Source organism: Sparassis crispa, assembly GCF_003851025.1.
Source record: "Sparassis crispa DNA, contig_000010F, whole genome shotgun sequence".
NCBI classification, from domain to species: Eukaryota; Fungi; Basidiomycota; class Agaricomycetes; order Polyporales; family Sparassidaceae; genus Sparassis; species Sparassis crispa.
This window is the reverse complement of record NW_020939758.1, coordinates 924,641-950,632: the sequence shown is the minus strand read 5'-3', so window position 1 is coordinate 950,632 and position 25,992 is coordinate 924,641. Positions and strand designations below refer to the sequence as shown.

Here is a 25,992-nt window from a genome sequence, read left to right as displayed (position 1 = left end):
CTACCGTTAGTTAATTTGTAGTCATCCACTAGTTACTTTCTATATAGCTGGCGGTTACCGGCTGGCGCCATGGTACAGTTACCGGGTGGGTAACTGGAATTGGGTAACTGGTGGGTACCCAGTGTCAGTTATCCGCTGGGTACCCGTTGGGTAACTGTGTGGTACTGGCAAGCATCCATGCTGTACGACATTGCCTATCAGACTACAATATTTTCGGTGTTGATGGTGCAAACCTGTCAAGATTTCCTTAAGCATGTTCATAATATCTCTCTCAGCCCATGCCGCTGTTGCTGTTGCCGTCGTAGTACGCGTGCGTACAGTCGGCGGGGGCGGGGATTCGGCACACAAATATTGCTGTCGCTGTCGCTGTTGGCATCATGTTTGAGTCTCCCTCCCTATGCATGCTTTTCAAAAGGTCCTCCATTGGATGTTTGGGTTTCAATGAGGCCAATATTTACCGGCAGGCTAAGTAAATATAAGATGTAAGAACGAAAGCAGAACTTTGAATCCGACGGGCGGCGAGAGCTCCCGTCATTTGTTGTGTTTTGTTTGGCTTATTGAAGATCAACATGGGCATTTGGACTTAGCAATTTCTCACTGGTACTGCACGCGCGTTCTCGGTCGACCTCTCTTTCCTTGCGACGTTTGATCTTGAAGGTATGATATTCCCATATTTCTGGAAGTGACATCATCTATCCCAGCCGAGCCGCATTGACGTGCAGAGTGCGAACACGAGTGGGGAGCAATGGGAAGGGCGGCTTGCGTGAGGCTTAGCGTGACTTGGCTTGCAAATTTGCTACTGGTGAGCTCCTGAAGTACCTTTACAGTGGAATTTCTCACAGGATGGAATCATAGCTTGCAGCACCTTGCTGGCCTCTGTGAAGCTCGAACCCCCTGCTGCGCTCCTCCTGCCATCCGGGGCCGCCAACGTGCTATCGCTCTCACTTGCCTTCCAGCCCATCCTATCTACCTTTTAGTTTTCTAACCATGTATTTACATGCTGTGTATTCCTGTACAGTACTGTAATGTAGTAATATTGTGCAATTATATGGCAGTGTAACCTGCCTCTTGTGATCCCCTGCCGGGACCACAGGTTGCGTGCTAGACACATGCGAGTTGCTCAGCGGATACCAACACGGTATACAGCTCCAGTTACCCGCTGGGTAACCAGAGCCAGCTACCGGTCCGGTACCCAGTGGGTACGTTATGTATATCCCCGGTTTACTTGCGAGATAGCCATCATTGGTTAAACTACAGTTAACTATATTATTTACACGGTGGGTACTGTGTCAAAACCCTCTGGTGGGTACCTGACGGTTATCCACCAGGTAACTCCGGTCCTGGTCATCCGTCCGGTACCCGGCTCATCTGGTAGTGTAGTCATGCGGAAACTTGTTTGGCCCAGACAAACAAACCTTATGTGGTATACTGGTGGCTGGTGGTGCACTGACACGACAATCTCGACGGCAGTAAGCCCGGATGTTCCGTCACTTCAGAGCGTGTATTTTGTTGCGCGCATGCCTTGGGAAACATTCAAAGATAATTAGACAGCTTCAAGTGCCGTAACTCCCGTTAGACCAATGTTAGACAGGTGGACCTCATCGAGCCGGCCTCCGGCTCAGCGGCCATTGTGGCACCTCTCGGCATACTGCATATAGGTCATGTGTCCAGGCCACGTCGCTACGCAGGCTCCTTCTCACCGTAGTTTCGAGTTAAGGGGGCGATATACAAACATTTCACACAAGCTTCATCCCAGAACATATCAGCCACCGATCACATGATAATCACGTGAAAATTCAAACTCCCTAACTTTATTCCCCCCAAACTCTCCACTACGGCTGGCATCAAACATTGGAACAAACAAACGCCACCCGGGCGCATCTCACAAATCAGGCAGTCGCGCACCGCATTTTCCGCAAAGCTTACCGGTATTCCTCCACCTGCTTGAGCCTCATCCGCTGTCTCGCAACCTTTTGTTGTGCTAAGTCTGAGATAATATAATGGATTTCATATATAACTAGCTATACAAGTCCTCTTCCGCACCAAAACTTATGTGCAAAGTGAATAACAAGGGCGTGCTGCTCTCGAGGTGCAACCTCCAGAATATATAAATTCCAGGAAAATGCGGTGCGTGACTGCCTGATTTGTGAGACGCACCCGGGTGGCGTTTGTTTGTTCCAATGTTTGATGCCAGCCGTAGTGGAGAGTTTGGGGGGAATAAAGTTAGGGAGTTTGAATTTTCACGTGATTATCATGTGATCGGTGGCTGATATGTTCTGGGATGAAGCTTGCGTGAAATGTTTGTATATCGCCCCCTTAACTCGAAACTACGGTGGGAAGGAGCCTGGTCGCTGCGAGTCTTGGGGAACAGACCTGTCCATCCTCGGCAACCGTACGGAGGGACACGGGACGGACAAACCATGGATTATATTGTTCTGTATGTATACCGTGACACCGGGTCATGGATATTTTCGATGTGTACGTCAGCAAAATGAATGACGTTAAACGCTTTGCGATCAGCATGTCGAGATACACAACAACTTGGGACACACATACTGCACGGACACCGGTCGGCGGTCACTCTCGATACTCACGGAACAGGAATATGTGCGTGCGCAGAGGCGCCTCCTTCTCCAGTAGTTCTAAATACCTCGCGTTAACGGTCGGCTTTAGATCTTCCAATCGCCCTCGCTTGATCTCCGGAGCCATGATCTTCAGCATTTCAAACAGAGTCGCCACGGCCTCGTCTGACCACGAACCGACGCACGTAGGCGTGAATGCATCGAGGATTTCCTGAGAGGGCCAGCCATCTCTTCTGGCTAAGGTTCTTTCGCCTTCTGCAAGAGATACAAGGCCTACAAGCGTATCAGCTGTTGGACCCTCCACTTAATCCCACCATTATCCCAGATCCGGAATTCGTAACAATAAACCCAAATGACGTTACAGCCGGACGTCATCACGTCGGGGATGGGCTTGCCAGCGAGCAGATCATCGGGCAACGTAGAGTCGCACGGGGGTTCATGGATTTGCGCTCGGTGAAAGTCGATGACTTTGAACGACCCATCCTGCTCTAGGACGTGCCGCTCCTCGAAATCGTGCAGGTACAGGACACCGGCACGATGCACACTTTCCGCAGCTGGCCCAGGATCTTACACCGTGTGCTACTTGTCGGCGCGATCTGCGTTGTAGACTCGGAACGGCTGACCTGTCGGCGAGAGGCGTGTGATGGAGATGATCGCCCACCGACCATCCGCAATGTTCGAGCACGATGCATGCCACCTCGTCCTCGCCCGGAAATGCCAGACCCTCGCCGCGAAATAATCCGTAAAATCGGGGGACAGGGTCGCCCTGCAACGGCCTCAACTCGTTCGCGTAAAACTTGGCTTCGCGAACGAGCTCGTGTTTTGTGTTCGGGAAAGACATCTTCAGTACGACGCGTCGAGAGCAGCCCGAGGGATCGCGCATGATTTCAAAGTGGATCCGAGCGTACAGCTCGTCTGACAAGTCTTGCTCGAACTCCTCGTGCTCGTACACTTCCACGTTGAGCTCCTCAGGTGGACAGCCATCGTCTTCGCCGACCAGCAAACACTACCTAGGCTGGAATCCGGGAAAAGTGATGTAGAGGGTTGTCTGCATGTGTTGGACGTGCGAACACTCGCGGTGTTGCTGCGGTGGAACAGAGGAGGAAGCTGTGGATGGCGTGTCATTTTTCAGACAGTCTGATTTTCTGAAATTAGGGTATGGTAAGACTTACCAGAGCAAATGGCGCAGTTGAGTGAACTGTCGTTGCGCTATTTGGCTGTAGGCAGTTATGCGCTGTCGACACGAAGTCGCGCGACATGCGATAAACGCATGGAGCACTGCGTTCATATTACGCGTCGATGACCATCAAATGTGAACCTGCAGCATCCGACTTCCGTTCATCTTCGTGATTCCCTAGATGGATGAGTCAACCCTTGGACCTTGTGTGCGTTATATAACGTTAACGTCGACGTCTGTGAAACAGACCCACACATGTACCGACCGAGCTCAAGGAAAAAGATGACTGAACAGGAGGTCTGAAATCAGACAGCTCCGACATTTCAGAAGTCCAGAGATCGCCAACGTATGTATGTACATCTTCTTGAGCTCCTCGAGAGACGCCGCGCCAAGTTCCAACCCAGTAAGACATCAATATTCAATAGCAGCTCGGCCTCATCAGCCCCCACTGCGTTCGTTGTCGTGTGAAAAATAGAGAAGGCTACGGCCAGATTATCCAGAATCAGACCGTCACGGATCGAGGGACATCATCCTCGGCCTTCACGCTGGAAAACTTGGTAATTTGGTCCTGGTCTTCGAGCTCGCACGAAAACACAGGAGTCTCTGCACAGTGATCTGGACCAGACAAAGCACGCAAGCTTTTCAAGATACCCTGATACAACGAGAAACGAGGTCGAGACGTGCTGGAAGACTCGGACAGAACGAGGGCAAAAGGCAAGCGCCCATGGTACTGCGGGCGCTAGTATCCGAGCGTTGAACGAGTCTTCTACGTTTCGCTCGAGTTTCAACAAATCGATGCTCTTTCGTCTTAAACGATCTGTTATCACTCAGCCTAACTACTCAGGCAACCCTGATCACTCGTCGGGCTCAGTGGTGTCGATCTCCTGCTGTTTTTTTCTGTACCTCTTGGTCGGCTCAGGACTTACATTCCACTTCCATTCTCACGGAGTAAGTACACTAACGCAGGAGATATCTGTGCTTAGGTCTGCCGCGGTATGGAACTGACAGCACGGACCTTGATTCTTCTCTATAGGGCTTCACCTCAATAATGCTGCTCGTTCTGTCGTACGTCGTCCGGGACGTGCAACTCCTACAGACCTCGGATATGACACACTTCCTGATTGCGCCATGACATCGCAATATCAAACCAAATCTTAGAACTCACGGCATTCGACATCATGCGCGGGTGCATACGCGCCCACGATGGAACCAGTGACTAATCTCATCCGTAAGTGGTTAGTGGTCGGTGCGATCTCTTGCGATCCAGCAAGGAGCAATGCCTGCCTTGAACAAGGGCATGACTCTCGATATACGTGGACGCGAGTGCAAGTAGTGTGTCAGGAATATTCGTCACACGCGTACGGTGAGTACCGTACTTCGTTCCTATAAGACAGACGCTGACCGGGTCACGCTCGCTTCGAATTTGGGCACAAGGTGTTATTGACTCTCGAATCATAACATGTCCCCGCGTTTCTGCCGCCCCAGAAAACGCAAAAGTGACCTAGGTTTCTTTTCATTGTTCCGCTTGCGTGCCCTCATTACCTTGGTATTCCAAACGCAGAGGCACATGGCACGTTTAGTTGACCGTCGCATGAATTTGTAGCATGTCTAATCTCATGGGTGCTAAGCTCTCGTTATCTCAGCTCGGCGAACTTCTCAGAGGTGCACCCGAGGGCAGAACCTTGATTGTGGAGTACTCACTAGCAAATAGGTCAATCGTGCAAGCTTGGGAGCGTCCATTGACTACCATCGACCATGCCTGCCCAGCAGAAAGCACTCATCGTCCCCTACAAACAGGGTCCGTTTGTCATCCGAGCCCTGGACATGCCGACCCCCGGCTTTGGCGAGTTGCTTGTGAAAGTCGAAGCTTCCGCTTTAAACCCCGTAGATTGGAAGATCCAAACGCGCGGTATCTTTATCACAGAATACCCTGCTGTCCTAGGCCTGGACGCTGCTGGTATTGTGGTAGGGTTCGGCAGGGGAGTATCTGGATTCGCTATCGGTGACAGAGTGTGAGTTGCTTTGCTCATTCTGAGGTAGGAATCCCATGTTGATGAGGATCCTTTGCATTTCGCCAGGTTTACCGAGGGCGCCTTCGATAACGCTCATGCCACTTTCCACAATGTATTCTTGCTGACGCTGACATCACAGCTAAGGTATGTACCCAGCGTGCCATGTGTCCCCCTTCGCGCCCTGGGTGACGTACGTACGCAAGATTCCGTACAAGCTTTCTTTCGATGACGCTGCATCACTCCCAGTGAGCGTGGTGACAGCAGCGCTTGGTCTGTTCAATCGAGATGATCCCGCCAGCAGCGCGGCTCTATTCCCACCGTGGGAAAGGGGTGGACGAGGGAAGTATGCAGGAAAGCCAATGATGATCTTTGGAGGTACTACTTCAGTGGGTCAAATCGGTACGCGCCAAATGATCATTTACTCGGCACTCCGACCCGGCTGAAACTTCCGATGGCAGTGATTCAGTTGGCCAAGCTCTCTGGCTTCTCTCAAGAAGACTCCGGAGAAGAAGATCGTGCGCGCAGAAGGAGACACTTACGCTGTTGAGAACCGCAGGACGAGCGCAAGCCTATTCGGGCAGCTGACGTCTTTGCTGGAACGGGGATTGATCAAGGTAAGCAAGATATCGTCCGTCTGTGCCGGTGTTTGTACATACGTGTTTTTAGCCGAATCGTGTTGAGGTATTGCCTAGTGGGTTGGCGGGGATTCCTGAAGGGTTAGAGAGGCTCAGGAATAATGAGGTCAGTGGTCTGAAGCTCATCGCACGCCCGAAGGAGACCCCGTAGTTCCGTATTGAGCTCATCAACGGGGCAATGAGATCCCGTTTGCATTGGCCACACGGAGAAGTAGTCTGAATGCCATTAGCAGCATCCACCGGACACGGTCTTCTTCCACATCGACTTTCGTAATTCTTGCGACTATCCATGGACCTAGTGCAAGATAAAGCTATCCGCCATTCGTAGCAGGATGAGGATGATTGAACGTGAGATTTTTGTGGAAAGTGCCGATGGAGGTTGAGACGGTGAGTTCGGTCGTCCTTCTCTTGGCCTTTTAAATGTCAGAAATCGCAGTCGAGGCGTGCGACATTTCCATCTGCCATCGTTCTCGGTGGTTCCTCAGCGCGGTTTCCTAGGTCCACTGACGCCCGTCGCAGAAGTTTTCCCATTCCTGCTAATAGAACAAGAAACTGTTTACAGCACCCGGATCTGTTCACAAGCCTCGTTCCTTCAGCCTAGTCATCTGTCACCATAAAGGAGCTATGCCTGTCATGGGTCTCGCAGGGTGCGCACCAGCTTCTCCCCGTAGCAAGGTGGCAGGGTGCCGTAACGGTCAGATACGTCGCTGTCTGCGATACCTCGTGTAAGCCCATTCTTTGATCTCGCTGCCTGCATCTTCGACTCCCATTGTTGAGCTGGGCTTCAAAGCTGCAGATAATGATTATGCTGACTCCATCACTATGGTATAGCGTGAAAAACGCGCAACACATGAGGCTTGTCGCTCAGCGCTCGCAACGATGGATCACAAGGTTCCTGTTCGCAATCGAGTCAGACCGGCGCATTCGATTTGGAAGCCCCACTACATCTTGCCGCGCTCTTATGCCAGGTCCTTAGTTCGACTTGCTCGAAACACATAGTATATAACGCCCCGCTTGCGGTATTGCTGCAACAGGAATGCATTTCGAAATAGCAAGATAACACACAGAGGAGATACACCGATAACGTAGAATGAACAGCAATAAACAAACAAGTATGACGAAGAAAATACGAACAACGCTGGAGCGGATTGACATAGTACAATAGGCGAACCACTTCACAAATCAGACATTAATGCTCGCAAGACGGGTTCATCTCTATACTTAGTAAGAGCCTCCTTCCTCCAGAGCTCCCAATCTACCTTCGGATCATCATTTTCGGCGATCTGCAAGGACGCGCGCAAACTGGAGAACAAAGTTTGAAAGCTCTCACTCTCATAATCTCCACCAATACAGAAGGCCAATTGATGCTCCACGCGACCTTTACGTACGAAGGAAGCCAAGTCGTAGCGTCCTTGAGATTCAAGGATTGAAGCGAAGAGCAACTCGTCGTCGCTGAGCTCACTCTTGCCTTTGAAGTATGCAAGAACATCGAGGAGAAATATTGGGGCCGCGAACGCCTCGCGCTTCGACGTTGTCTGTGCCCACTCCCAGTCAACCACGCCAAGAATATTGAGTGCTTCGTCGACAAGAATGTGATCGCCCTTGTCATCCATGTGCTTCAGGTAGTAGCCAGACTTCTCCATCTCGTCTTGTGGAACGAAGAGGGACATATGATCCAAGAGGTATCGGTGGACAAGATATGCATCGACGGCATGCGCTTTTGAGGCGTACACTTCTCCATTTCCGATGATAGCAAGCTGATGCATGACGAGCGTATACCTGTACTTGAATGAAGTGGTGAACGGTCCCATAAGCTGAAGGTCTCCAACAGCGTCTACATCCGCGGCAGCGCTGTTGACCAATTGTCCCACTACGCCTCCCTCCTCGAGACACCCAATCGCAGGGAACACATGCTTCTCGAGCTCTATATAAATCTGTGCGAGTTGCTCCAGAATCTTGGACTTGCCGTCACGGTCCAAGTCGAACCAATCGAGCGACTTTCCCTGCAGTTTCTCCATTAGGATATATCCAACGCCAACAGGGTTAGACGGAGAATCGGCGATGGCATCGTACACTTTGGGAACCGGAACAGACGTTGTGGAGAGATAGCGCAAGGTAGCCGCTTCACTGAGGAGAATACGATTCTGCAACACGGTGGGAGGGGAAGATACGTCTCGCCGGCGGATTCGACAAAGCCAAACGACTCCATCTTCGAAAATAATATTGACATGATAGTTCATACCACCCATAACATCCCAACAAGTCTCCGTGTCGTACGACAGTGGTGGTATTGTGCACGAGACACCGTTCCTCAAGGCGCTCGCTCTGGCTCGCAGAGCTTCGACGTGAATACGTGACAAAAGAGCTGTGATGTCTCGCTCTGTAGCTCTTGCAAATGCGTACATCTGATTGTCGTCCTTTAAGCGACTCGGCTCAGTCCGTAAGCGATTGAAAAAAACTCACGTCTGTTCTGAGACAAGAATGGTTCTCTGATGTTATGTGTGTGGCGCACAGGTGGCGGTCACATAAAGAACAACCTTTGCGCACGCTCGGGGTGCTGCAGTCCTGTATATCGCAGATATAGAATGGCATTCTAAGAGTGATGACGATAGTTGGTGAGGGAGGGCCGGGAGTGACTGCCGTGGTTTGCAGAGCGACCGAACTTTTTAATTTTCAAGTTGGCACGTGCGCGAAGAACACGTCTGTGGCTAAAGGTAGTGTAGCACCCTAATTTGACCGTCTCTGTGAGTCAAACAGATTTCGAATTCGGTTTGGGAGAGCGACTTAGAAAAATGCCTGAGAGAACGACCACGAGTAAGATTTGAAGATCAAATCGAGCCATAGACTGATAACAACGCAGGTTCCGGGGCCGAACTCAGCTGATGGTAAGATGATGCAGAACATCATAGTCCTTGCTGAGTCGACAGCTGGGCAGACACATGAAGCTTCGCGAGTCGGCTCGGCGCTCCTGGGCAAAATCAATCGATAAGGACTAACGCTTGGAGGCTGAGTCAAGTCACTTACACCAGGTATGCGACGGCATCGTACCTACAAAGGTCTACCATATTGCAGTCAGGAGACGGACAGCGAGGACTCACAAGCGGTGGATAGTCTACTAGTCGCTACAAACTTCGGTCGGAAAGGCTGCAACAAGTATCAGCACTTCGTAAATATATAGTAATGTATTAACCGTACGAGTACTTGCACTTGCCGCGATGTCACAGTGGAGGTTGGAACGTGGGTGTGGGCCTCAGACTTGTGGGTGGTAGCATGTGGTTTCCGAAGACATCGGCATATTCCGATCGGAGATCGTGGCAACCTCGACGCATCCTGACTTTGAGCTTGGCCTCACTATTTCCAATACGACGCAACCCTTCGTAGAGTCGAGGTAAGATTTGGAATAGTATGTAGTCACTAAAGACGGATCGTTATCTCATGTGCGCAGCCTGGCAGAGTAGAAACTTTCGGCACAGATTGGTACGTGATCCCCCGCACGTTTCTCATATGCCTATATCAACACGTCACCTATTGTATTTCGTTAGGTTGTAACAACAATTTGGCATAGCTCCTGCTTACCTGATTGACGCTCGTCAGGTGTACTAAAAGTGAGTCTGTCCGAGCAATCCAACTCACCCATTCTCACTGCTATGACTTCTGAATTCTCTCCTCGAAAGCCTCAGTCTATGGAGGTATCCGACTGGCGCTCTAGCCGCAAGGCGCTGGGTGCGGACCTCCAGGGGAAACAGGTTTTCGACAGCTCTCGCGTACTTGATCGTTTAGGTATCTCTGAAGTTTCCGATAACCTAGTCACCCAGTGTCGTGCCGCACTCTTCGAAGACAGAACTACTTCTGAAGCTATCCTACAGCTCAAAAGGCTCGTAGGAAATGCTGACAAGCTTACTTTGGATGAGTTGGAGCAGAAGTCCGGAGAGAAGGATGAGGTCACGCAGGATAAGAGGAGAAGGGAAAAGGAAATGTATCCTCACCTCGTACGTTTTTCACTACATACTATGACACAACTCGCTGACTAGAGCATGGAAATAGAGGAAGATTTTTGAATTCATTGAAAATTTTCCTTCGACTACTACAACGCCACAGACCGTCCGCTATCGTCGTCAATTTATTCACGATCCGAAGTATCTCACGCAGGATGCTCACTTCTGGGGATTTCCGAGAGGTGCACCCGACTTCTCTTTGATAGACTTAAACGTAAAGTCTACGCTCTGGCGTGAGCGCGCCGCATTTGCAGAAATCAAACCTTCATCCAAGCAAGGACCCAAACCTGTGAGGACCAGTGACGATACCGTCCTTTCGCTCGTGACGCAGTGCGCTGATTACGCACGGCTGCACATGTCTGCAAGACCTTTTCAGCTTTTCTCTGTCGGCCTGCTCATCTTCGGCTCCCACTTTTGCGTTGGTATCTTTGACCGTGATGGTGTCACATTTTCTCCAATACATGACATTTGGGCCTACACGGAGCTGTTCATCCGCGTTGTTCGCCGTATGGCATGCGACATGTCTCCTACAGAGCTTGGTCAAGATCCCACAGCGGTTGAGGTTCCAGAAGACAGTTCGCTGCCGGGTGCCGCTCGGGCGCTCGCAGGAAGGTTGTTAGGCTCTGACGTTCCCGCCTTTCCATCGTACACTGTGTCCATGGGGGAAAACAATCCCCGCCAGTGGTGTACGGTGGGCCCTCCGCTCTGGACTTCTTTGTCATTCATTGGTCGTGGCACGTCCATATGGCGCGTTGTCGAGCTTGATCATGGCAAGTTGTCGAACTCCGTCGTGGTGATGAAGAGTGCCTGGAGAAGTAGCAAGCGTTTAGCAGAGGCAGACATCTACAAGTCCATTGTTGGAAGTCATCCTGGTGTTGCCAAGCTCAGCTACGGTGACGATGTCCATTTGGCAGACAAGGTGATCAGCGTCGATCTCCTTCGTCGGTGCTTCTTGGAGGAGAAAGAAACACCTGTCCTTCATCGGTTGTTCCTGAATACGATAGGACGCCCCATCTGGGAGTACTCCACGGAGATTGAGGTGTTGAAAGGGATTCTTGGAGCGATGCGAGGTATTTGATTCACATCTTCCCTTAATCCTCGGCTGATCATTGGTCGTAAGGCCACGAATTCCTCTACAAACAAGGCATCCTGCATAGAGACGTCAGTGCAGGCAATGTCATGCTTCCTCAGCAGCCTGCCGAACCCGGTTGCGAAGGATTTCTTACTGATCTGGAGTTCGCTCGTATCGTCGCTGATACGATTTATCCGAAAACGACAGTCACTATCCAAGTACCACCAGTACGTCATCCTTCCGGCATACGGACTGAGTCAACAACACGCACTCGCACAACGTTTGAAGCCGAGAAGCCAGTTTTACGTGGTGCAGCCATGACAGTACGTATTTCCCGGTATTACCAATCTTCCGTTGCCAACCACAATTGCCCAGGGCACAGCGCAATTCATGGCAGCTGAGATATTGCATGCAGTAATACTGCAGGATGACAGGAAAACGCAAGGATTACCCCCTGTCACTCACGCGGCAACTCACGATATTGAATCCTTCTGCTGGGTTTTATCCTACAGCATCGGAAGGCATTTGCAGAAACCCAATCCGTCGACTAAAGCTCGTCACGAGCAACTTCAGAAGTGGTACAAATCGTGTTTTTCTCATACGGATCTGGCCCTTATCCGGAAGAGTAGGGCCATGGGGGAACCATTGGAGCTGGACCTAGCGGCCTTAGGATGTATGTCTGAGGCTCTCAGCTCGCTTTTCCACCTTCTGCGAGTTCACGTGATTCACCACATAACGGACAAAGAACCTCTCACATACGAATTTGTTATGGGGGAAATTGAGAAGACTGTCAACACGTTGGAGAAGAGGAAGTAGGACATCCATATGTAGTTTGACTAGTAATGCCACGTAAAGTAGTAAGAGTCCGAGTAGTATTGGCAGTATGATGATGTATATGCAACTAGGTCATGTCGCCTTGCAATAGATGGCTTCCTGAAAATATCGATGGCGCTGATCGTTGGTGAGTTGTCCCAATGGTGGTGTACCAAGAGCGTGAGTGTTTTGTTATTGCGCAATGTGCTGGATGGTGACCATTTTCACACAAGTCGTGGTGCATGCAGCAGCAACTGTACTAAACCTTATAGCTGCAGAGAGATGGGTAACCAATCATGGGTTCAAGGGACGGGTTCAGCGTTGGCATATTGCCCATGTCAAAAACACGAGGTACGGTCGAATCGTTTTGGTGGGTTATATGTTACACCATTCTAAGACGCCCACTCCGCTTCTGCAGTCAGTCTGGAATGGCCAAGAAGTAGTTCTGGTTGCGTCTTTGGCATCTGGATACTATCTCACAGACTAGAGCCGCCAACTCGGGTGCTCGAGCATGCCTCGCGGCATTTGTCCTGGCGTCCGTACGGACTATTCTTAAGGATTTTAAAGCCATACGTGCTGTTTCGGAGTATCATTCACTTCACATCAGCCGTCGTCAGTTGTGTATGTCTGCGTGATATCGTAATGACTAGCCGGCATAACTTCACATTCCTTCACAGAATTTTCTTGCGCTCAGACACTCTGTTGTACCTATTTCACAACTGACCGTGGAGGGGTCTTCCGCATAGTAGTGGTTTTACTGCAGGCGTCTACCGGCAGTGCCTTTTCCTGTCCCTGTCAGTACCGTCAACATCCGCGAAGCTTCGGCTCGTTCCGACAGATCGGTTACGGCAGGTTGTGTCCTCGTACGCAGCATTTTGTTTACATTCACAACCGCGTATTCTGAGTTCGTGATCTCTATCCCAAGTATAGCTCTCAAACTTTCCATTTGCAGTTAATTACTTTTTGCAATTTTCAGCAAAGCCGGATTCATAATTCGAACGGTGCAAGATCACTCCTAGACAAAAAAGACAGATTTCGGTTCACTATCCCAGACAAGACGCTGGCTCTGTGGACCACCCTAGACCAAGCCAGAAACGATACCGGTACATTTCGCCCATTCTCCATATCCGATGCATTGCCTCATGTATGTTTTATTCAGTTGTGACAGCACTCGAGCGTTACTCTGTTGGAAGTATAAAGGTGAGCTCTCTCGCTTAAGCAATACGGCTCGTCATCGTCATGGCTTCTCAAGTTTATCCCCGCAGGGTAGAGGGCACTGGCTGCCAACATCATCCTCCATGTCATGGACACTGCGAACTCTGATTGGCGGTCCAGCCGCCAGGATCTCGGCGTAGAGCTTCAAGGGAAACAAATCTTCGATAGCCTCGTCGTGCTCGAGCGTCTAGGTATATCTGAAGCGCCAGACGATTTAGTCTCCGAATGTTGCGCTAGACTCTGCAGAGACAACGCACCTGTTGAAGCTATGCGACAGCTCAGAAGACTCACTGGAGCCGCTGATAAGCTGCCTCTAGAAGATTTGGAACCTAGCAGCCAAGACACCGATCCCGTAAAGCAGGCGAAGAGGAGAAGAGAAAAGGACATGTATCCACACCTTGTACGTCTTTGTTCCATGTCGTCTTCTCCGCGTTGATGACGAGATCGGAAGTACAGAGAACAATGTTCCAATTTATCGAATCATTTCCCATTCCTTCTGCTGCGTTGCCAACCTCATCTTCCAAAAATCGTCGTTATTTCATCAACGATGCCAAGTATCTCACGCAGGACGCCCACACTTGGGGCTTTCCGGCAGGTGCTCCAGATTTCACTTTGATGGACCAAGATGTAAGCTCTACTCTCTGGCGTGAGAGAGCAGCGTTCGTAGAGGTCAAGCCGTCCCACAAGCAGGGGCCAAAGCCTGTGTGGAGAAATGACACACGAGTTCCCTCGCTTGTGACACAGTGTGCCGACTATGCCAGGCTGCATTTGTCTGCAAAGCCTTTCCAGCTTTTCTCCGTTGGGCTCCTCATCTTCGGTACCAGATTCTGTGTTGGTATATTCGATCGTGATGGTGTCACATTCTCTCCTATACATGACATGTAGCAGGAGACAGAAGAGTTCGTCCGCATTGTGCGCCGTATGGCGTGTGATATGTCACCTACAGATCTTGGACAAGATCCCACCGCAATTATGCTACCAGAAGGGAGTGCGGACTCCCGTGCAGCTCAGATACTTGCAACGAAGTTGCTCGGGTCTGGAGTGCCCACCTTCCCATCTTACTCCATCTCAATGGGCGGGAATAGCAGTCGCCGATGGTGCACCGTGGGTCCTCCAATCTGGAATTCTCTGTCATTCATCGGTCGCGGTACTTCCGTGTGGCGCGTTGCGGAAATCCAGCACGGCAGGCTGTCTGACTCTATCGTTGTGATGAAAAGTGCTTGGAGAAGCAGCAGACGCCTTGCAGAAGCCGACATATATAGTGCTATCGTTGGGAGTCATCCCGGGGTTGCCAGGCTCAGCTACGGGGATGACGTCCGTTTGTCCACAGAGGCAGTGCTCAGTGTTGATGCGCTCCGTCGATGCTTCTCAGTCGAGAAGGAAACACCTATTCTTCACCGGTTGTTTCTCACAACTCTTGGTCGTCCAATTTGGGATTACAATACGGAGCTTGAGTTACTCACCGGTATTGTTGGGGCATTGCAAGGTATGCTGCATTTGGTTTATAACCAAGATTTTGCTGAATGCAGTCTTCAGGTCATAGATTTCTGTCTCAACAGGGTATCCTGTATAGAGATGTCAGTGCCGGAAATGTCCTGCTCCCTGCCAAACCTGGTGGCTCAGCATTCATCACCGATTTGGAGTTCGCTTACCTTGTCGCTAAGACGGTGATTCCGCAAACTACGGTCACTCTCCCGGTTCCATCGAGGCTTCATCCTTCCGGCAAGTATACTGAATCAACTACACGAACTCACACGACCTTTGGAGCGGAAAAACCAGTACTGCGTGGCGCCGCCATGACAGTAAGTTTCGCAATATCGTATCAAATGTAGTGTGCCTAATATACGATACGTGTAGGGAACAGTGCAGTTCATGGCAGAAGAAATTCTGTACCACATAATGCTCGGGAAGACCGATGAACCTCCCATCGTCCATGCAGTGACCCACGACATCGAATCGTTCTGCTGGGTTCTGTGCTACGGCATCGCCCGGAAGCTCACGACATTCCATCCTACGACAGAGGCTGATCGGAACAAGCTCAAGGAGCATTTCAACTCTTGCTTTGGGGAGACGAAGGTGGACTCTATCCGATGGAAGAGGCAAGGCGGTGCCCCGTTCGAAACACCTGAAGCCGCGAAGCAATATTTGTCTCACTCTCTCCGTGCACTTCTTGCAGACCTCCGAATTTACGTCTGCGGTTGCATAAACAATAGATACACCCCCCTGGAATACGAAGTCGTCATGGGCGAAATTACCAAGACAATCAAGGTGTTGGAAAACGAGAAGGGTAAATCTACTTAGAGGCGAAGGTCTACTCCACTGTCCAGTAGTACACTGGTGAGGCGGGAAAGTCTAGCTCATCCCTGTCACCTTCGCACCAGAAGACTTTGATGATTGTACTAGGTTACTTTCAGTACTTAAATACATGTTGATTGTTTGCAAAACCGACAGATGTTGATTGGCAACAACATTAGTGGCAATTGCCCGTTGAGCGCGAGCGCTAAAGATTAAGATCATTTTCGACCAACCCGGCGGGTCACAGGTCACAAGGCCAATGGCCTGCCGGATTTCGGACAAGTGTCACAACGAGTCTCGCCGCCGACCCCAAACCAATGGAAAAGAGGCATTTTTTGCCAGCCTGTGGCGCCAAAATTGCATGGTCCTTGTTAATTACACACCTTGTTGGGAATGCCCGGAGGAAGCGATCCGAGGGCACCCATGGAGTCCGCCACAGCGGAGAATGATTATGTAAGGGAACTTTATATAGAATGTATATAAAGAAATCTATTTCGGGAACCCGGCTGAGTAATCGGGTCTTCCCTTCATCCGAGACATCATCGTGATATCCTCTGGGAATTTACCTATTATTCTCAACAGGTTATGAGCCCGGAGACCATCTGAACCTCGGACTTGTATCCTACTGCTGCTAACAACCAATAAAACTATCCTCACCCATATGAGAAAAACTACCCCTGTTCCGGGCGACACAATGTCGAACAATGACAAGGACATTCCGAACAGTATGTATCGGATTCATCCTCTGAAGGAGGACAACTGGATGCCATGGAAGAGGCACATGACCACATTCCTGGATGAGAAAAGGCTTCTCGGCTACGTCACCAGTGAGATACAGAAACTGGAGCTGAGTACTAATCCAGATACCAGAGAAGCGTGTGATGCCGAGATTCAGAAGTGAGGCGAGAAGGATCAGAGGGTGAGGAATTTGATCATCATGTGCCTGGACGATGCACACATATGGAAGGAGCAACAACAGCACATCATATGTGGGATCTGCTTCGCACAGTAAAGAAGCTGAAAGGACAACACAGGATTATAACGTTGAGTTGAGTTTTCTACGATTACCATGCTGACAAAGGCATGAATATCCCGAAGCACATCACCAAGCTTCGGGAGATATGCGAACAATTACAGACGATGGGAAAGCAAATAATGAATGCAGATTTCAATGGGATCCTCATCAAGTCCCTGCCCAGCAGCTGGGACTCATATATGGCATTGTACACTGGCGTGATGAGTTCTCAGCCAAACTCTCTGCCAATGATGACACCGGAATTGATCGCTGTAGTTATCAGCGAATATATACACCATTTTGACCACAATTAGCATGTTGAGCCAGGGCAAGCACTTACTGCCCAGAGCCAGAAGCGGAAGTGAGACTTGATCAAGAAATGTTCCATCTGTCATAAGATGGGACACACGGCTAGTGAATGCTGAAACTGAGGCAAGTCCATCTGTTCCAATTGCAGAAAGTTCGGGCACATTGGGAAAGATTGTTGGGCCAAAGGCAGTGGCAAGGAGAGACAAGCGCCTTCCAGAGCGGGACCGTCCAATGCCCCATATTGAGGCACATCGTCTGGAGAACCTCTGTACAAGCGCTGAAAATTCGAGCAGACGTGTGATGCCGGCGGCAAAGGCAAGGACAGAGCACATGTTGCATGTGAGAATGATAATGAGGATTGCGATAGCAATATGGTATCCTTAGGCACTAGCTCAGGGAATGATGATTTCGATTCCTTCTATGACTGGTATGCTGATTCAGTGACAACATTGCATGTGGCGAAAAATTACGATATATTCTTAACCTACAAACCCCTCGAGCATCACACAATAAGCGGACTTGGCACTGTCCAAGCCTACGGATGGGGGACCATACAGCTCGAAGGTAAGGTAGGTAATAGAAAAATGAAGTTCCAATTATGTGATGTGCTATATGCACCACGATCCCCATGTAATCTACTTTCAATACCAAGACTTGATGAAGCCAGTGGCCAAACAGTCATGGGAGATCGGCACGCAATCTTAATTGATTGCCATGGAAAAACCCTCACTGTCGCCAAGATGAAAGGTAGATTATATTTATTACATGCCCGAGTGGTTAAGCCGCAACAAGAGAGTGCATACGTAGTGTCTGAGAATGACTCACGCACCTGGAAAGAGTGGAATCGATCATACGGACACATTAGCAAAGCCACACTACAAACTTTGCAGTGCGACCATCTAGTCGAGGGCTTACAATTTCTGCCCTGCCCAGCCAATATTAGTGCAGAGCAAGGGTTATACAAATCTGTGAGGGTATCGGGTATGAGTATCAGTGGGTATGAGTATGGGTCAGCATAGGCTGACCTGTGATACCCGTGGCAAACCTGTGGGCCCCATTTATTAGGCTCTGCCTACCTTTTCAGGAACCTTCTCTGGTCCTTACCCAGTTCCCTCAGGTACATGGACAGTTCTGAAACCTTATTCAATGACCTACATACTACATACAGGACTGTGCATAAAAGGACAAAAGACACCTGAGCAGCGGTTCATCAGCAATATGCCAAAATGTTGTGGAAGTCAATCACAGAAGCCCTCATGAAGCAAGAAGACGTGCATGGATAGTAATGACGAGCCTCGTGCTTCTCCATCCCCAGTGCCACATGCACATGATCGATACACATGCATTGATGACATTGAAGATGAAAATGATGATGTCATAGTAGTGGCGAAGGACGATGATGATGTGGTTGAGGTCCAGGCTCCTTCGAAGAAGAGAGCCTTGACAGCTAAAGAAGAATTGGGACAGTAGTCTCACAATAGGGGGGGCTGTCACTTACCATGGCATAGAAAAAAAGCAGAAGGACTGGACTGTGACAGCATATGCATTCTACAAGCCGAATGTGACAATTAATGTTGACAAGGCCTCGGGCATGCGCGGGCACATTTTCCAGTGTGGGAACTGTGGCTGCAAAATGAAGGTGACACGATGGCTCAACAAAGGGGACAGAACGTCGACAGGGAACTTGTGAAAGCATATACAGAAGTGCTGAGGAGAAGAGGCGCTAGTGGCAGCTGATCACTTGAAGATGGCTGCAGATGCATGGCCATCTGTGGAGAAATATTGATGGTCAGGTGATATTATGGCATCGTTCGTCTGCAAAGGCAAGGAGAAAGTTACATACTCTATGTGCCAGTATACTCACATGGAGTCCAGGGGAGTTGATCTCCACAGCGTTGAGTGATCATTGCTGAACGTCTTGATGCAGGGCTGAGATTGTACGCTGGGTCTCGGAAAGCCTTCGGCCCTTCACCATTATCGAGGACCATGCATTCCAGTCTCTGATGAAGACTGGAAGGCCGGAGTACTGGATCCCATCGTGGTGGACTGTGGCATGCGATGTGCACAAAGTTTTTGTGCACTGTCATGCACGCGTCGCAAAAATGTTGCAGGTCAGTAGTGCGCACACTCGAACTGGATAGAGGGCTCACATACTGTTAGGAGTATGAAGGAGAATTGAATTTTGCTATGGATGCATGGACGTCGCCCAATAACAAGGCCCTCATCATGTTTACCGCGCATCTGCAGCACAAGGGGCTGCCTCTCTGCATGATTCTCGATGTGGTTGAGGTTGCTGACTCTCACAATGGCCTCAATCTGGCTGCCGCATTCGCGAAGATGGTCAAAGACTTCAAAATCTCTACGAAGGTAAATGGATCAGACCAATCTCACACGAAAAATGAAAGGACTTACTTTTGCTGCAGTTGCTTGGTGTGACAGCAGACAACACGACAAACAACGATACCATGATCGACATGCATCAGCAAAAGTCAACTTTTGGTTACCTCCATTTAGCTCCCTTATCTCCTTAATTAAGGAGGTCTCCGTTCTTAATTGGGAAATTAATGCCGATAAGGGTGAATAATGGAGGAATAAGAAACGGGATCTCCTTATTTTTCCTTAATCAAGGGTATAACACCAGTAAGCAAAAGTTGACTTTTGCTGATGTGCTTGAGAAACTGATTGATAGCTTCCAGGGACAGGTGAATCATTTGCACTGCTTTGACCATGTCATCAATCTGGTCACAAAGACACTCTTGCGTCAATTTGATGCACCGAAAGGGAAGGCCGAGGATCTGATGGATGAGGCCGAGCGTGCACTGGAAGAACTTGCCAAGGACCTCGAGATGGATGGAGATTTGAACTGGGGAGCTGGGGAGGAAGAAGACAATGATGTTGATGGATGGAAAGACGAGCGTGCGGACCTCTCTCCTGAGGACCACACAGCACTCAATGAGAGCGTGCGCCCTGTAACATTTGTGCTCGTCAAGGTAAGTCATCTGTGGCAGAAACAGTTCCACTTACCTTACTGACACTGAATAGTTGTGCAAGATCATGCAGGCCATAGTCCGGTCCTCAACCAAGCTCTTGCCTGCTTGGTTGAAGTTGCTGGGAGAGCTTGAACTGGCCGAGAGGAAGATGCCCCACGATGTCACAACCCACTGGAATTCGACCTTCCGAATGCTGCAGTTCATGCTGGAGTATCAGCCTGCGATCAATGAGATGATGGAGGATAGGGCGATGAAGCTGAGGAAGTATGAGATGGACAACAATGAGTGGGAGATAGTGACACAGCTGCATGATGTTCTGAAGGTGAGTCACACGTGACTCTGGACGTGGCGGCACCCTCATGCCAGCATGTTCAGATATTCAATGACACCACCCTCTACTTCTTGCATTTGATGCCCAGTCTCCCCATGGTCATACTGGCCATGGACATCATCGATGAGAAACTCACCGACAACTCCCTCGACACCCACTACCAACCATGCATCTGCACTGCAATCAACATGGCAAAGAAAACCCTCAACTGTTACTATGACAAGACTGATCAGTCTAATGTCTATCGGATCGCCATGGGTAAGTGTTTATAGTATCAATTTGACCACTAAATACAAATCTTATATAGTGCTCCACCCCTCTCATAAGCTTCAATACTTCCAGCAGGCTGGTTGGCAGCCAGACTGGATCAACACGGCAGAGGAACTTGTGCATAAGGAGTTTGAACACACCTATGCAGGGTGCAATGTGATGTCCAGGATGGCTACCCCAGCTGCAACTCAAGCTCAGCCGTCTGCCAACATGTTCAACAACTTGCTTCATCAGAACATCTTGCAGACTCAAGATGATCAGGATGAGCTCCAGCGCTACCTCAATGCCGATACAGAGCATGTCCCAGATGCATTGGGATGGTGGTATGCATGACACAAGCAGTTTCCATGTCTCTTGCTCATGGCCATGAGCTATCTGACTATCCCTGGTATGTACCATGCCATTTGAAGTCAAATGTGGCTGATGAACTTTCCAGCAACATCTGTTGATGTCAAACACCTCTTCAGCAAGGGCCGGATTTGTTGAAGTACATACATTGCGACACGGGGAGAGTAGTACGGTATTTACGCCACCACGTTACTTATGTAATCACGTAGGTAGTACTGGCGGACGTTCGGACGATGCACCTCAGTCACTCGTTTGCTATCGCATGAGACTGAGGTGAATACTTTCTTTACCTACCTTTTATCTCCTTACTGACCTGTAGTAGCTGTGCTTGGTCCTGCTCTAGGTTAGTATTAATACAGTCACTCGTTTGCTATCGCACGAGACTGAGCTGTGCTTGGTCCCGCTCTAGATCTGTCAGACATCCCCTGGACGCCTTCCCCCCTCGCCGCGTACTCGCAATAGGTTATGAGCCCCGGCTCCAACTGAATCTGACAGCATCGGAAATATCGAGAACTCAATCGCTTGTCATCACCTTCCTTTCCCACAACCTGCTTCTCTCGTTCACACCCCTGTCGAACCATGTCTCTATACCCGCCGATATCTCAGGCCAGCTCCAAAGCTGAGTCAAAGCACCTCGAAAGCAATGGCGGAAACTTCCAGACGTGGAAGTACCGCACGACTACCATCCTCCGGTTGCGTGGTCTCTATTCGCTCATCGACGGCACCGAAGCCGACCCCGGAACAGCGGATACTATGAAGAAGGCGGAGTGGGATGTCCGGAACAATGAGGCACTCGTGCAGATCACGTTGACACTCAAGGACGAGCCGCTCAACGGTGTGATGTACTCGATGACGGCACAGGATGCTTGGGAGAAGTTGAACAGGTGTTACGAGGGCAGAGGCAAGCAAACCTTAGCCTATCTCATCAGCGACCTTTTCCGCAGCACACTTAGTGACAAGTCGCCGCTAGAGCCGCAGCTCAACACGATGCAGCAGAAGGCCCACATCCTCGAGACGCTCGGGCTAACGCTAGACAACACGCTCATCGCCATTGCTATGGCTATCTCCCTTCCTCCATCCTATTCAACCCTTCGCACTATCCTCATGGCCTCTGACTCGAAACTCACAGTCGAGAAGGTCGTCAACGAGGTCCTTAGCGAGGAGAAGCGACGTGGCGAGACAACCGCAGCATCTGCGCTCATTGCGAAGCATGCTGATACCAAGTCGAAGTCGAAGGGGAAGGACAAGGACAAGAAGAAGAAGGGCAAGTGCGCTTTCTGTGGCTACACTGGTCACACGAAGGACGAGTGTCAGAAGTTCAAGGCGAGCCAGGTGGAGGGCGCCACAGAGAAGGGCGACAAGAAAGCTGAGAAGGCTGCTGATGCAAAGGAATCTGCGAAGATCGCCAGTGTCGGTGAGGCTGACTCCGAGACGCTCCGCCTCTTCGTTGCTGAGGAGTTGGCACGTGGTGATGACCTCCACCGCTGGATTGTTGATTCAGGAGCTTCCTCCCACATGACATCTCACCGCGAGTGGTTCGTAAACTGCCGCACCCTCACTACGCCCAAGCGTGTTTACCTCGGAGATGAGCACTTTATCCTCACCGTTGGTATCGGTCAGGTCACACTCCGTGCAGCAGTCGACCATGGCTCAACAAACACTGGCATTGTGCAGGAAGTTCTCCATGTCCCAGATCTCAATGGCAACCTGCTCTCTGTCTCGCAGTTTGACCGCAACAGCTACAATGTTAGGTTCACTGATGGTACGTGTCGCATCAGCAATGCTCAGGGCTGACTTAGCACCATTGGGTACATGCGGAGAAATCTCTATGTTCTCGACATGACCACGCAGCTCCCCGAGTGTACCTACATCCTGCAGGCAGAAGATCTCCCTCCCTCTTACGATAACTCCATGGATGATCCCTCACTCCACACTTTTGTTGCTAAGGAGACAACATCCAGTGCGAGTGCTCAGGTCTGGCATCGCCACCTTGGTCACATCTCCGTAGACTCTGTGCTGAAGATGGTGTGAAAGGGAATGGTTAAGGGCATGTCGATCGTCGGAGAAAAGGTGAGTAACGTCACCTGCAAGCCCTGTCTCCATGGCAAGCAGACACGCCAGCCAATCCCGAAGGAGTCGGATGTCGAGAATCCCCGCGTTCTCCATCGCACCTACTCCGATGTCTGTGGTCCCATGCAGACTCAGATGCGGTCCGGCCACCGCTATTTCATCACGTTCATCAATGGACACATGCACCACCTTGTCGCCAATCTCATGAAGACGAAGGATGAAGCGCTTTCACACTTCAAAGCCTTTGTTGAATGAGCTGAGGTCGAGACCGGGCAGCGTGCCAATATCCTGCGGACTGATGGTGGCGGTGAGTACGAGTCGAAGGAATTCGAAGCGTACCTACAGGAGAAGGGCATCCACCACGAAAAGACGAATGCCTACACTCCACAGGAGAATGGCATTTCCGAGCGGATGAACCGCACCATCGAGGAGATGGCCAGGAGCATGCTCAATGACGCTGGACTGCTGAACACATACTGGGGTGATGCTGTGTTACATGCAGTACACATCCTTAACTCTGTTCCAACCCGCACTCTCCCTGACAACCTCACACCACACGAGGCCTACACCGGAAACAAGCCGAGCGTGGCGCACCTCCGTGTTTTTGGCTGCAAAGCCTATGTCCACGTTCCGAAGGAAAAACGTCAGAAACTCAACTCGAAAACGTTCGAGTGCATGCACCTGGGGTTTGCCGCAAATCGCAAGGCCTACCATCTGGTTCACAGAGTGACCGGCCGCATCGTCGAATCCCGCGACGTGTATTTCGATGAAGGCACCGAAGTCGCACCCAGTCGCATCACAATTGACATCACACCTATGCAGGAGGCGCCCGACATGCGGCCGCAGCTGCCGCCGTCTCCGCGCCCACCAAGGCCCACTGTCGAAGATGTCCCAGATGAAGATAAGGACGCACCTGCACTCCTGGATGTGGACGACAGCGACGACGAGGATGACGATGACAGCGCGAATGAGGACAGCGACGATGACATTCCACTGCCCGAAATTAGGTGCCGGTGTCACACCGCGCAGCCACCACCACCTCCTCCCTCGGCTCCGGAACTGCGCCGTTCAGGTCGAACGCGCACGGCACCGGTAGTGGCCGATGATGACCGCTATTTCGTGTCCTCCTACACACGGAAACCGAAGGGCCAGGATGATGTGGGTGGAGTGGGCGCTGATGCCGCAGTGGCAGACTCGGAGAATGCAGAGGAAGTGGGCGATGCAGAGAATGCTCACAAAGCCACAAGCTGGGATGAACCACAGACCTACGAGGAGGCGATGTCACGCCCCGATGCTGCGCGCTGAAAGGCTGCGTGCGCAGAGGAGCTACACGCATTTGTCAAAGCGGAGCTCTACGACGAAGTGGAGCACCCGCGGAATCGCAAGGTCATAGACTGCAAGTGGGTCTTCAAGATCAAGCGTGGACCGGACGGTGAAATCGAGAAGTACAAGGCTTGACTTGTTGCCAAGGGCTTTACACAGGTTGAGGGCCTCGACTTCAACGAAACCTTTGCACCCGTCGCAAAGTTCGCTTCTGTCCGAACACTACTTGCTTTTGCTGCCAAGCTCGACCTCGAGATCCACCAGATGGACATCAAATCGGCATTCCTGAATGGTGATCTTGATGAGGAGATCTACATGAAGGTTCCCTCTGGCTTCCGCAGGTCCAACAGCCTCGTCTGGAAGCTGAACAAGGCCCTCTATGGTCTTAAGCAGGCTGGACGTGAGTGGTACAAGAAGATCCGTGCTGAGTTCGAGGCGCTTGGGTTCACCCGCTGCCACTCGGACCACAGCGTGTTCTACAAGAATGATGATGGTATTCTCCTCATTATTGCCATTTATGTCGATGATATGCTCATTCTTTCTGACAACCTCACTGCTGTCACCACCCTCAAGGAAGATCTCAAGTCTCGCTTCGAGATGACCGACCTTGGTGAAGCACGGTGGCTCCTCGGCATGGAAATCGCTCGTGATCGTCCTCGCCGTGTCCTCGAGCTCTCGCAACACCAGTATGTCGAGAAGTGTCTCGCACAACATGGTATGGCCGATTGCCGCCCGGTCAGCACACCTATGGCACAGAACCAGAAGCTCGTCAAGCTCTCGGAGGCGGAGATCGACCCGAAGCCTTACCAGAGCGCGCTTGGCTCTCTCATGTATGCAATGATCGGGACTCGCCCCGACCTTGCGTTCACAGTGGGCGCGTTGAGCCAGCATGCTGCAACACCAGGCAAGGAGCACTGGATTGCTCTTATGCGAGTCTATCGCTACCTGCGTGGGACAGCAGACAAGAAGCTCGTCTATTGTGGCACTACCAAGGAGAAGGAACCCCTTCTCGGATACGTGGATGCAGATTGGGCAGCGAACGTCAACGACCGTCGATCGGTCACAGGTTTTGTTTTCCTCATATCGGAAGGCGCTGTCAGCTGGTCTTCAAAGAGGCAGCACTCGATGGCGCAGTCCAGCACTGAAGCTGAGTATATGGCTGGAGCTCATGGTACAAAGGAAGCAGTCTGGCTTTGTGCTTTCCTCTCGGAGATTGGACAGGTTTAGAAGGGCCCTACTCCATTACTCATCGACAATCAGTCCGCCATCGCGCTATCCAAAAATGCTGCTTTCCATGAATGCACCAAGCACATTGCCGTCTGCTACCACTTCATCCGCGAGAAGTATGACTCCGGCGAGATCGAACCTGAGTACGTTCCTACCGGAAATCAGGTTGCTGATGTCTTGACGAAGGGGCTTCCTCGTGAGAAGCATGAGAAGTTTTCAGCGGGGATGGGCTTGGCTTAAGTATTTTCATTTATATACTCTATTCCCTGTCACCCTGAGTGGGCGTGTTGAAGTACATACATTGCGACACAGG

At 50.7% G+C, this 25,992-nt stretch overlaps 6 protein-coding genes across 6 annotated transcripts; 5 read left to right on the top strand and 1 right to left on the bottom strand.

The window, feature by feature from the left end:
• Positions 1–2,420: 2,420 nt before the first annotated feature.
• On the top strand, positions 2,421–2,797 carry SCP_1203220 (hypothetical protein; the record flags this gene model as incomplete). Its single annotated transcript, XM_027763205.1, has 3 exons — positions 2,421–2,437; positions 2,521–2,607; positions 2,674–2,797. 3 exons carry the CDS (start codon positions 2,421–2,423, stop codon positions 2,795–2,797), a joined length of 228 nt encoding a protein of 75 aa, XP_027619006.1.
• Positions 2,798–5,514: 2,717 nt separating this feature from the next.
• On the top strand, positions 5,515–6,020 carry SCP_1203210 (hypothetical protein; the record flags this gene model as incomplete). Its single annotated transcript, XM_027763204.1, has 3 exons — positions 5,515–5,771; positions 5,838–5,915; positions 5,975–6,020. The coding sequence occupies 3 exons, from the start codon at positions 5,515–5,517 to the stop codon at positions 6,018–6,020; spliced, it is 381 nt and encodes a 126-aa protein (XP_027619005.1).
• Positions 6,021–7,864: 1,844 nt separating this feature from the next.
• Positions 7,865–8,655, bottom strand: SCP_1203200 (hypothetical protein; the record flags this gene model as incomplete). Its single annotated transcript, XM_027763203.1, has 2 exons — positions 7,865–7,874; positions 7,922–8,655. The coding sequence occupies 2 exons, from the start codon at positions 8,653–8,655 to the stop codon at positions 7,865–7,867; spliced, it is 744 nt and encodes a 247-aa protein (XP_027619004.1).
• A 1,434-nt stretch (positions 8,656–10,089) lies between these two features.
• Positions 10,090–12,289, top strand: SCP_1203190 (hypothetical protein; the record flags this gene model as incomplete). Its single annotated transcript, XM_027763202.1, has 4 exons — positions 10,090–10,395; positions 10,451–11,471; positions 11,522–11,796; positions 11,849–12,289. The coding sequence occupies 4 exons, from the start codon at positions 10,090–10,092 to the stop codon at positions 12,287–12,289; spliced, it is 2,043 nt and encodes a 680-aa protein (XP_027619003.1).
• Positions 12,290–13,589: 1,300 nt separating this feature from the next.
• Positions 13,590–15,802, top strand: SCP_1203180 (hypothetical protein; the record flags this gene model as incomplete). The annotated part of the gene is made up of 5 exons (XM_027763201.1): positions 13,590–13,901; positions 13,958–14,332; positions 14,390–14,987; positions 15,038–15,303; positions 15,359–15,802. The coding sequence occupies 5 exons, from the start codon at positions 13,590–13,592 to the stop codon at positions 15,800–15,802; spliced, it is 1,995 nt and encodes a 664-aa protein (XP_027619002.1).
• Positions 15,803–19,222: 3,420 nt separating this feature from the next.
• On the top strand, positions 19,223–25,679 carry SCP_1203170 (hypothetical protein; the record flags this gene model as incomplete). Its single annotated transcript, XM_027763200.1, has 12 exons — positions 19,223–19,231; positions 19,281–19,487; positions 19,817–20,110; positions 20,172–20,432; positions 20,486–20,699; positions 20,749–21,034; positions 21,671–22,810; positions 22,859–23,033; positions 23,094–23,129; positions 23,406–24,341; positions 24,438–24,533; positions 24,600–25,679. 12 exons carry the CDS (start codon positions 19,223–19,225, stop codon positions 25,677–25,679), a joined length of 4,734 nt encoding a protein of 1,577 aa, XP_027619001.1.
• Between the last annotated feature and the right edge of the window lie 313 nt (positions 25,680–25,992).